General features: G+C 41.8%; 1 protein-coding gene across 2 annotated transcripts in view; it reads left to right on the plus strand.

Moving 5' to 3' along the window:
* The window catches only part of Herc4 (HECT and RLD domain containing E3 ubiquitin ligase 4), a 206,327-nt gene that overhangs the window by 130,924 nt on the left and 59,252 nt on the right, over nt 1-16,151 (plus strand). For both annotated transcript variants that reach the window (XM_037435637.2, XM_037435639.2), the window contains 2 exons: nt 5,079-5,171; nt 6,454-6,621. In XM_037435637.2, the coding sequence (XP_037291534.1) occupies nt 5,079-5,171; nt 6,454-6,621 (261 nt within the window). The remainder of the gene's footprint in view (nt 1-5,078; nt 5,172-6,453; nt 6,622-16,151) is intronic.

Raw genomic sequence — 16,151 nt, forward strand, 5'->3', positions numbered from 1 at the left:
AAGCACCATTTTTTCTGCTCCGGAATATGCTACAAATACAAAAAGCAATATGTCATTCCACCACTGGGGGTGTTGAAATCACCTCCAATCACTACTGCTCGGTTGCCTGTTATAGCGAGGGTTTTGCGAAACAGCGGGCGGAATTCGTGCTGTCTGCATTTAGGACTGCTGTGAATATTTAATACAAAGAGACTGTCCTCCGTTTTCCGCATGGGTATGAGTTCGAGGAGAATGTAATCTATTGCCTTAATTTTTGTGTCGTGTTGCACCACCGCTTGATTTCGCTTAACCAATGTTGGTAATACCTTTGTCTCCCTATCGGCACCGCTGAATGACTTGTATTCCGACAATTTGGCTAGCCCGTGCGTTTCTTGCATCATTATAACATTTGGGAAGCTGCTGTCTTTAAGATGTTGCAAAATGTATCATTTTCAATTATATGTTTGACAATTCCATTGCCGAATCGTGTAGCTACTTCATCTGCCCTTGGCGGCGTTACAAGCGCTACGATCCCTCGGTGGGCACTGAGGTCCTAGCGTACGGCTTGAAAGAGGTCTTAACCGGGCCCGCACCACTTGTCTGCGTTCCCCATATTGCTAGTTTGGTGTCGAAATCGGCCAACATTTGCTGCACTTCCTGCAATATCGTATTGCCTAGTGCCTCGATTTTTGCCTCTATGTTTGCCTCAAATCTAACTTCTTGTTTTTCGACCTTAGTTTGCAATTTGCTTTCAGTCTTTTTCATTTTGGCTTCCATGGTATTGGCAAATTCCTCCTGTCCTTCTTGTGGCGTCCCCACTGATTTGGGTTTTTTTACTCTGGCTTTATTCGGAGCATTCTCAGGTTTACATTTAAATGGGGTGAGCGCATCTAGCTCTACGTTCATTGCTGCGTCTTTGCCTGTGTCTTTTTCCTCCGTCATAACTTGTGAAGTTTCCTCGTTTTGTGTAACCCCTCCACTTTTCAGAAGGTCATTTTTTTCCCCGAGTTTTCTAATCTCATTCATAAATGCAATGTTGCTCTGCCTGATCTGTGCCAATTCGTTCTCCAGCGCCTTAACCCTACTTTGAAGAGCAGCCTCTGCCTTCGCGCATGCTCCGGAAACCGTGTCAGCCAAGCTCACCTGGAAGGGTCTCGCAGTGCCACAGACGTCACTCGGTCCTTTAGGTCTTTGAGATCCTCGTCCCCCCTGTGCTCGAGGAGACCCGGTATTGTTGCTCTTGGGTCTGGACCTCTATCTGGACCTCTATCTGGACCTCGATCTGAACCTTGACTAAGATGTGGTGGTAGTGGACGCAGAGCGGCCTTTTCTTCTTCTTGAAGCTTGGGGAAGGCTTACGGTCTGGATGCGTCCCACATCTGATGTGCTGATCATTGACTCGAGTCGCCCCATCCTCGTCTGTACAGTGCTTTCGCTTCCATCTTGTAGTACATCGCTTTCTTCCTCTCGTCGGGCTTGTTCCCAGCGGCGTCGTTCCACCAGGTACAGTACTTTGTATCTGGCCTTGCAATGGCGATCCACCGTAGGGTGGTCTTTGCCGCACAGCTGGCACTTCGCTTCGTGCTCGTGGTCCTGCGGTGGGTTTTCAGTTCCGCATCCTTTGCATATTCTGCTCTTCGGGCTCGGGCAGACGTGAGCTCTTTGACCAAGGTGTCCACACAGGTAGCACACATCTATTTTTTTGCGGTATAGTGAGCACTTTCTCTTTCATATTTCGCCCAACTTGGAACGGGATTCCCATTGAAAAGGACGATGACGTTCGTGGTGTTTCCCATTCTTTTGGCCATGAGGACCATTGGATTTCTTGGTGCTACTAGCATTTCCATTAACTCTCTTGGAAACACTTCGTGCGTTACTCCTTAAATCACCCCTTTAAGTGTATCTTCCGGCATTGAATTCCTTGTCCCCAATCTTCAGTTGAGCGATGGTTCTGTGTTTTTCAGCACGCTCCTCCGATGGTGTGCTGACCACTAGAATTTTTTGCTTATAGTTGGTACACACCGTGTCTTCTTCAGATTCTTTCCTGGGTATTTTCGCGGCATTGGTGACGCAGCATCCTAGACGATCCCGTAGTCAGTGACCTTGAAGCAGTCATGTGGACGCACAATTATCTTCAAATCTTCCTTCGGCAGATGGGGCATCCTGCTCGCTGCCATATTTGTCTTGCTCTCTGTCCCTTCCTCCACTTATTGCTCACCACGTTCTCGCTCGAGAAGTGCGTTACTTGGTCCTTGGCTCCGTGTGATGTGGTTATTTCTCATCGGCCCGTCCTCTTCTGTTCGCAACGCTTCAACCTTCTTCATTGTCATACTGTTGTAGCGGGATGTCCTCACCGTCCATGCTCATCGCAGCCATCCTGTGGCATTATAGAAGACGCTGCCTTCAGAGGGCTCAACACGCCAGCGTCGGTGGGCTAGGCCAAGTGCATCATGCACAGCGGCAGGAGGCAACGGCGGCATGCGTTTGTCGGCGTTACAAAAAAGTGGTCAATGTGCCGAAAATAAACTGTCCGCCTACTTCAGAGTGGTATCACGGGTTCTGTGGAACTTCCACTTTCTTCACTATGAGAAGGTGCCTGTCAATTCTTCGATTTCACTCCGAGGATCACTCCAAATCTGCGGAGCTGATACGACATGCGTGTCTACACTTTGAGGCCCCCTCAAGATATAGAGAAAAAGAAAAGGAATTTCTTGGTAGAAAAAAAAAAGTCAGGTCGAACAGCATCAGATGACATCACTGTTGCAGTTCTCAAGGAGCCTACCTCTCCACTCAGCCATTGTCGCCTACGCGAGGTCGTGATAATAGACCGACAATTTGGAAGCATGGGATGGTGTCGCAGCAGTAGTTCTCAGAAATCTAGCACCTGGGCTGCCGTGTTTGAGAAGGTTCTGGAACACTGTAGCTGAACCACAACCACCCCATGACTACGCACCGCACAGGGTGCAGCCTGCTACGTCGAACCCGTTTTTATGGGTGCCGCTGTGAAAAGAAAGTTGACAGTTGCTGCCACTTTTTTTCTATGGGAGCGCTGATAGTACAGGACAGCTCTCTCCCTGGGAAGCCGAAATGAATCAGTAGTAGACGACTTCTTTGTACGGGTTGGAGAGAATATAGTCCTGCTCTGAAATGACACTGAGAGAGTGAGAATGACTAAGATTTACTGTTTGACCGACTCATAAGTCCTAGAGAAACTGGAAAGAATTTGTGCACTATCATCCAGTTGTGCACCTAGTGTGCAGCATTATTAGCTTTGATGTCATTTGTGTGACAAGGCATATAAAGCATATAGCTGATTTGGCTGTTCTTTTTTGTTTTGTTTTTTTCTCCGCTTTGTAGATATACTCGCTAATGTGGTGAAATGTGAAAATGAGCAGGATTGCTTTTTACTGATTATTTACTGCTTATTTGGCAACAGTTATACTGTACTGTAGTTTATTCTAAAATGTGGCACTCAGCTTTACTGGTTTGATTTGATTTCTGCCTCAAATACTAGTATTTTAAATTATAGCTCAATTGGCGACTCGTTTTTGGCAACCTGCTATTGTTTGATTCATAAATTTTACATTGTTGTCTGTTACATATATTTCATAATAAATATTTTATCTACAAGATGCTTTAACAATGCTCCAGTTGTGCACCTAGTGTGCAGCATTATTAGCTTTGATGTCATTTGTGTGACAAGGCATATAAAGCATATAGCTGATTTGGCTGTTCTTTTTTGTTTTGTTTTTTTCTCCGCTTTGTAGATATACTCGCTAATGTGGTGAAATGTGAAAATGAGCAGGATTGCTTTTTACTGATTATTTACTGCTTATTTGGCAACAGTTATACTGTACTGTAGTTTATTCTAAAATGTGGCACTCAGCTTTACTGGTTTGATTTGATTTCTGCCTCAAATACTAGTATTTTAAATTACAGCTCAATTGGCAACTCGTTTTTGGCAACCTGCCATTGTTTGATTCATAAAATTTACATTGTTGTCTGTTACATATATTTCATAATAAATATTTTATCTACAAGATGCTTCAACAATGCTCCAAACTACACTTAATGTATAGCAAATTTAATGTCAACTCCTAAGACACCAATAGCTGCTCTAAACTAGCATTTTTTTTTTCTGCTCCCAAAACATTTATGGCTGCTCCAAAGTGGTACATTTCCTGCTCTTAAGTATGCTCCAAAAAGTTAAATGTCACTTCCATCAATGTTCTAGTATTCCAACGCAGCCATTCTCAGGCCTAATAAGAAACTCTGTATGACAGAGACGCAAGGAAACACTTGGTTTAGATGAGATCAATGTAGACAACTTTTTCAGTCTTTGCTTAAACGTTAAGCTCAGAAAGGTTAGACATATTGAAGGAAAAAGACGTATTGAAAAAGTTTATGGCAAATGGCTTGAGCGGAAGGGAACCTTTAACTACTAGGCCTCATATTAGCATGCTGATCATACTGTTATGAGAAAGTATTCCTGAACCAATTTCGTTTATGCCTAGGCATAGTTTAAGTTACAACAACAGCTGTTTTGGGAACTCTTGAAGCACTATAATTAAGCATCACATCTGTACTGTAGCAGTTAGTGCTTTATAATCATGATATCTGCCTTGTATAGTTGCAGCATATCCACTGACAGTAGCGTAGTATATACACTGACAGCAGCCCTTTGAAGCATATGGAATCATGTACTAAATTCATATCTCATTAATGTGATTACAACCAATGTAAACTTAGTTTCTTTCTTCCTGTACAAGAACAGAAAAAGGAGTGAATGCTAAATACTTGAAAGCCTGACAAAGGGCCTTTGCTCCACATGCAGTGAGGAATGTAGGCCATCATAAACACTTTGCTAAGTACAAATAAAAGGAATGAGAAAGAAAATAAAAAAAGGTATCTGTGCAAAATGGTTTGCCTAGTAGAGCTGCACCATTTAGTTTCATTTGATGACTGATGTTGCACCTGGATTTTGCCACCTTGCCCAATAATCAGGCTAACTGATTATTTTTTACGAATCATTTGTGCCAGAGCTTGTGGGAAAAAAAAAACAAAACCAACCTTTGTTTTATCTGTCTTTTTTTCTCTAGAGCAATAAGGTGTACTTCTGTCACTATCCTTTTGTGTTCAACGCTCAAGCCAAGACGCTTATCCTGCAGACAGACTCTCATATTCAGATGCAGGTGACGCATGTTTATTTACATCTGTTCCTACTGATATTTCTCTTGCATGGTTCATGTTTAGACAGGTGGGATATGGATTTTCACACAAACTAATGTACATAGTATTTTATTTTTATGAATAACGGTAACCCACACTTTTTCTAGGCCACTGCTAATGATTCGGGTGCTTTAAAGGGTCAGTAAACAACCCCAAGCTCCAAACGTTGTTATAGAGAAAAATATGCACACTTTTGCTTTGTGAACATGCTGCCATAAAAATTTTGTGAATACATGCTATATTAAGGAAGTTACAGGGGTTAGAGCATCAGTATCAACCGGTTTCAAATTTTCGTGCGGCTCCGCCACCCTTCTCCCTCACAGGGAGGGGAAGGTGTAGCCTTCTGTTGTGACTGGTTTAAACCAATCAACGAGCTGTGTGCTACTTCAAGTTGCCCATCAGTGACTTTGCGTCACTTCGAAAGGAGGATTGGTCAGGCGTAGTAAAGGAGTGCGAGAATAGTTTTTTGAAACGGAGGCTTTGTGCAGCGCGCAGCGCTGTAATATTGGAAAAGCGGGATTGCCGCGGTGTACTCTACGAATTTCCAAGCTTCTTTAGGAGGTTTAAAAAAAAAAAGGTGGAGCTGGCTGACTGGGTCTTTAACAAAATGCTGTTAAAGACACATAAGATACACTGTACCGTCGGGCTTTGTGCAAACTTTCATATTTCATCACATATAATCAGAGGGGATTGTCATGTGATATAGTAAACCACTGGCATTTGAGCCTGGTAACTCATTGCAGGGGCTGGGAACTACAGTAACTTTTTAAAACACTGTTAAATGTTATGGGTTAATAACTTTTATACCCTGTGAGCCAAAATTATATTTAGAGCTTGCTATATATAATCTCTGTGAGTTGTTATAGCTGAATGTGTTACCCATGTCAACCGTTTGTATCAGTGCCAGAAAAAAAGAACAATTCTGAATGCGTGTTTTTGTTCTGCATGTTTTCTCCTTATTTTTTATTTTGGTTTTGTCAATATCTTAACATGTGTGTTTACTTGTGTGCCTAAACATTACATCATTATGTGGCTGGCTATTTATTGTACCTGCATATGTTACGTTATACACTGCTCGTCAAGCTTAAGTTTCATTTGGCAGATATATGAATAGAAAATTTCAAAGCTGTTGGGCTTGTTTCTCTCAAATAGGCAGCTTTTGTTTTGTCAATAACTTCTATTTTGATTTGAACTCTTGTTGTCGCTTAAAACAGTTTATGTGCCTGTTTATGTCTGACTGTGCAGCAAGCAATGGAGTCAGCCTGTCAGCAGACAATTGCCAGCATGATTTTGCCTGTGGTGCCACCATCCAATCCATACCTGGTGTTGTATGTTGGACGAGAAAATATAGTAAATGATACCCTTAACCAGCTTGCTGACCAGTCTGCGGCAGACCTTAAGAAGCCTCTAAAGGTGACTACATTAATCTTTACAAGGTTCTTTATTTTGAATTTTATCTGAATGTGCTTTTACAGATCTAGAAAAAATAGATATTGGCATGCTTCTGTTCTGGTGTCAAAGGTACTCAACTTATTATGGAGTCTTTTTATTATTGAGCAAGAGGACAATGCAGCTTAAGTTTCGTTAACACATTATGTACCAGAGAGGACCACACAGACGTGGTTAAAAAGTGATCGTTAAGTCTAAGTGACCACTAGATCTGAGGTAACTGTTTCTCAGGAATTTGTGACTCTAATAGGTTGAACTTCATAGTTCACGCACGTCAGGAGTGCCCCAGGGCTCTGTGCTTGGACCCTTGTTATTTCTCGTTTATATAAATGATATAACTACTAATATAGATAGTAAAATAAAGTTATTTGCAGACGACTGTATCATTTATCGAGAAATTAACAATCAACAAGATCACCTCTCTCTCAACAAGTCTCTTAATACCCTTGCGGAATGGTGCTCTCATTGGCAGATGACAATCAATGTAAAAAAATCTGCATGCATGACGATAACACGGAAAAAAGAACCCTCTAACTTTCGCTATAACATAAATGGTGCTGCTCTCACAAATGTACAGAGACATAAATATCTAGGCTTAACAATAACATCAGATCTAAGGTGGGACGCTCACATTGATAATGTTACTTCTTCTGCAATGCAAAAACTATTTTTTATTCGCAGATCGCTCCATCTGGCACCCACCTCGACGAAACTACTAGCCTACAAAACATTCATTAGACTAATCCTTGAATATGGAAATACTGTATGGTTTCCTCATACCGTGACTAACATAAAAAAAATAGAAAAGGTACAAAGGAAGGCCATAAGATTCATACATAACAAATTTAAACTGGCTGATTCACCCACTACCCTTCTAGCTGTTTCTGGGCTTCCCACGCTCGAAACACGGGCGAAGCAGGCACGTTTAAAATTTCTTTATCAACTCCTACATAATTATTTCAAAATAGATGTCTCAAACTAGGTTGAATATTCGCAAACACGAGCTACCCGGCACCAACATACAAATACTCTATTAGAATATAAATGTAACAATGATGCATTTAAATACTCTTTTTTTTCCAGTTGCCATCCACGAATGGAGTTTGTTAACCCCTTTCACCACTAATGCCCAGTCATTGTGCGATTTCTTATCAAGAATTGAAAATAACGTCTTTTAGCGTCCTTGATATGTCTGCTTTTCTGTGACATGCAAAGCAGCATTCACTTGTATTTGGTGTGTATGGTGTGCATAAGTGCTGATTGTATGCTTCAAGGTTGCTGATTTGTATTTTTACACATTATTTACCAATTTACGATCCTGAAAGTGTTAAGTGCTCTTTGTAACTGTATACTGTAGTGCCCACCTGCTATGGTCTCTTTGGAGACTGGCAGTATTGTGAATAAATAAATAAATTTTAGAACAGGCTGTAAATATGAATTCAAGGCTCCCTGCCGAAGGAACAGGTATATTCAGCTTTTTTATGTCTCGTGGTCTTTAAACTTTTGACACTGACTGTACATAAATCATTGTAACCCAGAGGAACGTGGATACGAGAGAGTTCGGGAACCACAAATATCAACTCACTATAGGTTTATTGGGTCATCTCAGAAAAGGCAGGCATACTCTTAAACAGTGCAGCGCATGTGCACAAGCTCTTCATGACATACAAAAAAAAATAATAAAGAAGTCATCTCGCACTATCATATAAACAAATTGACCTTTTTTTGACTCGTTTTATAATAATAACCTCTCAACACTTTGCGAGCAGGCATATCTTTACTTGTTCCCGGAATCTTAAGTTCACAAAACCTTGGTTCACACTTGCAGGCTGAACAATGCATAGACAAATGTGCATTTACTGATTGAAAGTGCATGCTCACATGTTCGGTTACTAACATACGTGTCAGTTTTCCTTGTGTAGGCCTTCCCACGTGACAATGGTAGCACATAAATTACTTTTGTTACGTATTTAAAAAATGGCCAAGTGTGCTTCTCCTGGCAATCAAGACTTTTTTTCTTGGCAAAGAAGGTGCAGGCTCAGAGGGGACACCGCACTATTCCAATATTTAAATGTGGTTTCCTGAACTTGTTTTCCGGCTCACTCTAGTTTGTAGATATTTCACTTTTTCACTATTTTGGAAGTTATGCCATGCATGCTCGGCTGTCCACATTTGCTGGACTGTGTGGAAAAATCTGTATGCATACTTGTGGTCTCAGTAGCTGTTTAAAGCGCTCATCTGGACAACATCACATACTGACACAATAGTTCCATACATCTACTTTTTAAAGGTTGGATTATTAGGCAATATTTGCACTTGTTTGTTCAGATGAGGCCATAGAAATAACCGAAAGGTTCTTGAATGTTGCTTCTTTTTATGCCCAGACAATGCTCTGCAAAGTTATTTAAAGACACTAAAGGCAAATAAAAATTTATCTCTGAAAGGAAGGCCAAAGCTTAAGGATGTCAGAAATGTTAGTATTATGTGCAGCAACTGAGATATTAAAGTAAATGTACGACATAATTTGTACCACCAGGGGGATACAATTACAATTACAAGTACAATTAATTTCAAGTAATCAAACTACTCATGACAGAAAATACTTTTCGGTGCATTATAATATGAAATAAAATTCAACCCGTGCTTTTCAGTTAGATTCATGCATAAAAAACACTGGATATTACCCTTAGTATAGAGAAAAGTTCTCTTTTCACTGGGCTGGGCTCCGCTGAAGCCCCTTGCTTTGTTTCACCTCAGCAGTAAAGCAGTCAGGCAGTAAAGCAAGTAAAATGTGGGCATGGCAAAATCAAGAGGCTGTTCTTGGAGGAAGGCGCTTTGAATTGCTCCATTAGTATGCAGGCCGCTAAAAGAATATTTTCTTTCAAACTGAGCATTGGCACGATACAAGTACTGTGAAGTTTGTAGAAAGCTATTTGAGCAATCCCCGTAGACTTTTTATAGTCTTTTGCCTCTCATTATAGGTGGTAATGGTAATTTAAGTGGTACAAAGTAGTCGCGTGTTAATTTTGAACTTGATGCGAACAGCCCTGACTCTTCCAGGCACAGAACTCCATTTTCAGTGGGAAACAGTTTTATTTTTAAACTGGTGAACTGCTTTTCAGAAAAAAAAAATGATTTTCTCACAAGAAAAAAAAAATTGGCTCTTTTAGACCAAAAGCTATGAAGTGGTAATCTCAGGTGACCACCATGGAGTAATGGTCTGGTCACTTTCGGTGAAAGCTGCAAAGTGGGCCTTTTTTCCTCGTGCAAGCAAGGGGACATTGTATGTAGCACACATCCCTCTCATTCTTGAAGGTGCTTGTATATATTTTGCAAAACACTGCCATTGAAACTATAAAAGTTAACACATGACCAGCCTTCTGAGGCCCTTCATATATGGTGGTCATCCTAGGCAGTCACCATCTTCAGCGACAGTGCTTAGTACACTGACATAATACAGCTTTTTATTTCTGGATTACATAGTATCAGCAACTCAGATGACATGATGTCTTATGTTATCAACATGAGAAGGACACTGGAGACCTAGTCCATTGCTAAAAAAGGCACAAAAAAAAAATGAGCACGGAGACATAGATGTTTTCATCTTTTTTTGTGTGCATCTTTTTAAGTGGCATACTATGCCTTCAGTATCTCACCAAATAGGCCAAGAATAAGTTCTACTTCTAAAAAATGAATAAATAATAAACAAAAAAACAGAAGAAAATATAAAATAAAAAAGAGACAACATAAGTACTAGTATACTTGCTGTGCATGCTTCATTGCAATGTTTCATTTAAAATCAATGTGATGGACAACGTGTAAGGTTGACATGAGAAATCGCACAATTGAAAAAGTTTAGAATTCGAGAATTAGTATATATTACCAGCTTCTTAAAACCCTTCATGCATGGTCGTCACCTTAGGGGACCACCAACTTCAGTGGCATGGCACTCTGTACTGATCAAATACAGCTTTTCATTTCTATATACATTCCTCAGTGTTAGCTACACACACAACATGCTGTCCTACACTATCAACATAATAAGAACAGGTGATACTTTTATTTCTGTAAAAGGTTATCTGATCTATTGTCTAGGGTGCCTTGAAGAGGGTGCATATCAAAGAAAGCAAACATAACGTGTCATATTGAAGCCCCAGCAAAGCATAGCGTCATCTCTGTCAGATTTTCGATAGCTTTAAAATCGCGCCGTTTAAGACCCAACATACGAGGCTCGTGAACTTTTCAAGAGGAAAAAAATGAAGAAAAGGTGGTTATTGGAAAGAGTTTAAGAGCAGCAGAAGTACAATGAGTTAGCATGATTGTGAATTATTAAGTGATGTTTTGAAAGATTGAAGCAGCAGCTTGTGACACAAATTTACATGTTATACTCTAGTAGAACTCGCTGTTGGGCAGGTTGGTGCATGTCTGAATTCAATGCAGTCAAGTCCACTTATAACATTATCGATTTTAACAATACTTATATCGGATATAAGTATGGGCAGCCGTGGCGTCGTCAGCTTTTCATTTTGTTGTATGGTAAAATGAACTGCTTATAACAATGCTATCTGTCATGATGCAGTATCGACTATAACAATTAAATGTGGACACTGGAACCAACCCGGAACAAAACATTAATGCAAAAATGCTGTGACAATGCCACCCCAACCTTGCCTATTATACACGAAAGGGCATGAGAGCATATGCATGGCAGCCAGGCGATAGCGCACTTGGTGTCGCACACGGTGAGTGTGCGCCGAAGAGGCTCGCATGCCACCACTGCTTTCGCTTGCCGCAGTGATGTAGAGAAGGGGGGGAGGACAGGATGGGCGCCTCTACGGGCAGTGAGGCAGTCCTTTCTGAGGGTGTGCCACCTGTAGAAAAAGCATCGGAACGCCTAAGCAGTCACAGCAGCAGCGCTGTGTGCCCTGTGCCATGGGTAGAATTCGGCTCCTTCAACATCGTGAATTGCTTCTGTAAGGTGGGCTTTGCTGGGGATTCCATTGAGGCGGAAGTGGAAGACTGCAGCGCTCCAGCCGACGCAGAAATGACCGAACTCTGGTCGTCGGTGAACGGTGGTGATGGAGACATGTTGGGAGGAGTTTTTGCACGCCTATGATACAGTAGCAACAAATGAAGATTTCACTGACGAGGCGAACGTTGCTGCGGTCACTGACGCGAAAGACGACAGTAGTTACAACGAGGAGGAACCGGAGTCCATGCAGGCTGTCTTGCATCAGGATGCTTTGCAAATGATTGACACACTGCGTGATTTTGTGTTTGCTAAAAACCTTCCACTCAGCCACGCGCAGCAGTTGGACGCTTTGCAAAAAGATGTCGATAAGATGGCCAGTAAGCAGTCGAAGCTGACTGGCTATAGTTTCTACCTGCTTAAAAGTGAAAAGTGTAAGCAGTTTCCTCTCATTAAGTACTCTTGTTTATCATGTTCCCCTCATTAAATGCCCTTGTTTGTCACATATTGTTTGTTACTTTTGGCATATTCTACTTATGACAATAATCGGTTTTAACAATGATATATTCATGGCATCTCAATATTGTTTAAGTAGACTCGACTGTAGTTGATATCACGCCAGCACCACAACCACACAAACGAAGAAAACACATTGACAGGACGGGTCGCCGTCCTGTCTGTGTGTTTTCTTCATTTGTGTTGTCGTAACTTTGGCGTTAAATGGACTATTGAATTCTGACATGTCATATTTCTTTAGGCAAGCATGGTACACTACTCTTCTTTCTTGTGGAGTCATGTACACCCAGTGCTCTTGTTCATGTGATGCACAGTACACAATTCAGTTTAAGTGACAAGAAAGAGTACTTATGTGTCACAAGAATTAACAAAATGCCCTCAACTATGGTTGTATATTGTGCTTATTTGTATGCCATATTAAATGCCACTGGTGTAGCACTTTTGGCACTAGATGAAAGAGCGATAAAGAAATGCTCGCATAGTACTGTGGGTTTGTATCCGCATCTCTCTTTTATCTTTTGTTGTATGCACTACACTGATCACATCTTGTTTTAGTAACACTGTCAGGAAACATGCATGCTATGCTAGGCTTCTTAGAATAGCAGTTTATATCAACCTTCACATTAGTTACTAAAGTTGGGAACTGAGAGTGCCTAAAAGCTAATAGGACCAGTACACTTGTCAGTTATTTGAAGGTAAAGGAAGCACTTCACAAACCCCTGGACTTTGGTTTTGTAAAAGAGGAGGGTTGGTAGCGTTGTAATTATTTCAGCAAGACATTGGTTTCCAAATTTTAGAAAAGTGTGGGAAAGCATCTTCTAGCAATGCAGTGAGAAGCTTGAATTCATTGTTTTAGAGGCAAAGCACCTTATGATTTAAATTTGTCTGTTGTCTGTCCGTGTCCATCATGGAACAGCACACGCAAGGAACACACTATACATAGTGCTCATGTGATGTCACTTCCGCCGTTGTCGCCATCTCCCACCATGCTTAGGTACCTCGCTGGGTACCTACAGCAGTTAGCGTGCTGTAGTGTGGTTAGTTGAGGACTCGTCATCTGTTGGTGTGCGCTGTGCGGTTTTTCGTTGTCATGCTTTAACGAGCTCATCAGATCAGGAAGGCTTCGCTTGTTCACTCAATGTAAGACCAGAAAATCAAAATGTACCAGCCACCGCATACACCGACTGCCCGCCACGATCTACGAGAGCCCATTATCTTGCTTTCACTACAAATTGCGTGGCCCAAGAACAAGTGAAAGCTCAGTCTCTCAAGCCGCAATTTTAAAAGTGGATGAGCGAAGTGCACAGCTCCCATCAGAAACGAGTCATCGTGCAGAGCTAGGCAAGTTTACAAGAGATATAATATTAATAATAATTTTAATATATCGCTGCGTCTTAAAACCACCAAAGTAGCAGTGCGGCTCCACGAGTGTTTTAAAGAGTGTTAATGTTGAGCGTCTTTGATTGGAATTTGTGGAAACAGCCGATGAATATATTATGTGAGGTAGAGACTTCGCGTGGTGCATGCCGTGGGGATGCCGGTCACTTTTTTTTTTGCGTATGTTTTGACACATTTTTTACCTTGTATATTACTTTTGTTGTTGTGCGCCTGTACAGTGGAGTCCTGTACACCTGTACAGTGGAGTCCCTGAAAATGATGGAGACCATTTTAGGGAATCAATTCACCAATTTTTAAAAAAACCTGACCCCCCCCACTCGAACCGATCGGCTATACTTTAAATCGCAAGTGAACGAATATTGTTTCTCATCCGTTTTCACAGTTTGTTTCAATGCAGTACCATAATTTCTGCGATCGCCTTCACACTTTTAACTGCCTCACTGACACGCTGATTGTGCACGTAGCGGTCGCGAACAAGTTTTTATGTACAGTATTATGGTAAGCTATCTCTGTTAGCAGGTACGTGCTTGTATATAGCACATACCCATAATGAAGTTACACCTGAAGACACAAATATCACCGAGGTTCTTCAAGTCGTTTTTGATTAATCTGCGCCAGCCAAACATGCCGGTGCTTTTCAGAAAACCGCAATTTGTGTTCTCAATTTTAGGTAATAACTTTCCCTAAAGAGAACACCCCGATGCTCTGCTCCCTCTTTGTGGACTTCTATATCAACTTGCCTTACCAGTAGCTGATAATTGCTCAAACTTGCATCGTTAGGCAAAACTGAACAGGTGCACAAGGAAACGATTTGGCAGAAGTCGGCCACTGAGTCAGCTACCTGGGCATGTCAGTGGCGCATTTCGGAAGGGACGAACGGCGCTGCGTGACGCATGTGCACACTATGTATATGCCAGCCATAACTTTCATTCGTCACTCTGATGATAAACGGGGTACCTGCTAGACATCTGTAAGGCATTATGGGCGCTTTGTGCTATGGCTTATGATGAAGAATAAGCACGTTCCATACCACACATTTTCTTGATAAGCACACAGCATGCGAAGGTCATCAAACTGCCCGTGCCAATCGATGTCGATCGCTTTCTGCGAATCTTCCCCCCTTCTTTTTTAGCCTTTCTTTTTTCTTCACTCTAACCGTGCTTTCATTCCCCTTTCCCCTGTGCGTGTATCTGTTGAGGTGTCCTCACAAAGACAATTATCGTGCACTCCACACCTCTTTTTCTTACCTTTCCACCTTTTTCTAAACAATCACCCCCCCCCCCCCCCACACCCAAAAAAAAAAAAAAAAAGCCCAGCCATGTGCACCCGATTTTCGAGCGACGACGACAGGATTTTCTGTTGCAAAGGGTCATTCTTCGCTATCACGTCGCAAGTTTCTGGAAAACCGGAAAAAAACGCTTGTCGTCCAGAGAAGATCATGACGATTTCCGCAACATGCTAGCTTCGCTTGTTATCCGTGCGTAGAGGCACTTCTCATGTAGAAGCGATGTGGCGGCCATATTTTGTTGTTAATCTTGTTATTGACGGTTTGTTTTGATGCTTCAGAGGTAGCTTGCTGCAACGTTAGTTACTTGCTACCACGACCTCATCTTGCTTGCTACGATGTTAATGGCGTCGTCACGGTCGACATGCGAGGTTGCCGCGAAGTTGGCAAAGTGCGTCATTGCGTCATAGCGCATGCTTTTGGGTGCCTCTCGAGATCACAGTAGATGCCACTGTTGCGGTTAAATGATTGCACGCAAAAATAGACGCAAAACGTTTTTACGGCGTGTGCGGGCGGCTCGGGGACAGCTTGCAGAAGACAGCACCATCAACCACCGAAGATGAGTAAAGTGCAAAAAAGAAGCTGTTTCCAAACAGTGTACACGTATGTAAATTGCGAAAGGCTAAACGACCTAACTTTTTTTTTGCATTACCACATTTTTTGCTTCTCCCGAAAAAGTTTTCATAAAATTTACACCGCGTAATAAACGCAACCCCCAACTTTGCTCCGATTTTTCGTGAAAAAAGTGCGTTCATTACGCGAGTAAATACGGTACTCCAGAGGCAATAGCGCTACATGCGGCAGCCCAACGTTTACGCAGACGGCAAGCTACCCCGTAGGCGAGAGCTTGGGAAGCAGTAAATTATTGTTCCCCGGCTTCAGTTCATGAGCATCAGTTGTTCTTTACAGCAATGGGCAGTATGCAATGGGCAGTAGGTCAAGTGGTCAACGTCACGATAGATGTTCATAAAATGGTGCAATGCCTTCCTAGAAACATACCTGACGATGCAGCCATTGACATGCACATAAAGTAAAAGCTGATAAGCAAGCCCTCCTACAAGTTCAGCCTAGTCAAAAAATGAAACATTCCCACATGGTAGAAGAACCCTGAAGACTCGCCCTGCGACAAATACGTAAATGTAAAGAAAACGTGCACAGACCTCGTCTTTGCCGATTTCAGGCTGGATCCCATCGAAGAATCATTCGCTCTACATTTCACGGATTACAAAGCAGTAATAATGAAGGCAAAATGGAATGCGGAACTGGACACAACATATATGACGAATAAAAATTGTATTGTCACGGGGTCGAAACAGGATGAAGGGA

Source organism: Rhipicephalus microplus, chromosome X (genome assembly GCF_043290135.1).
Source record: "Rhipicephalus microplus isolate Deutch F79 chromosome X, USDA_Rmic, whole genome shotgun sequence".
Lineage (NCBI taxonomy): Eukaryota > Metazoa > Arthropoda > Arachnida > Ixodida > Ixodidae > Rhipicephalus > Rhipicephalus microplus.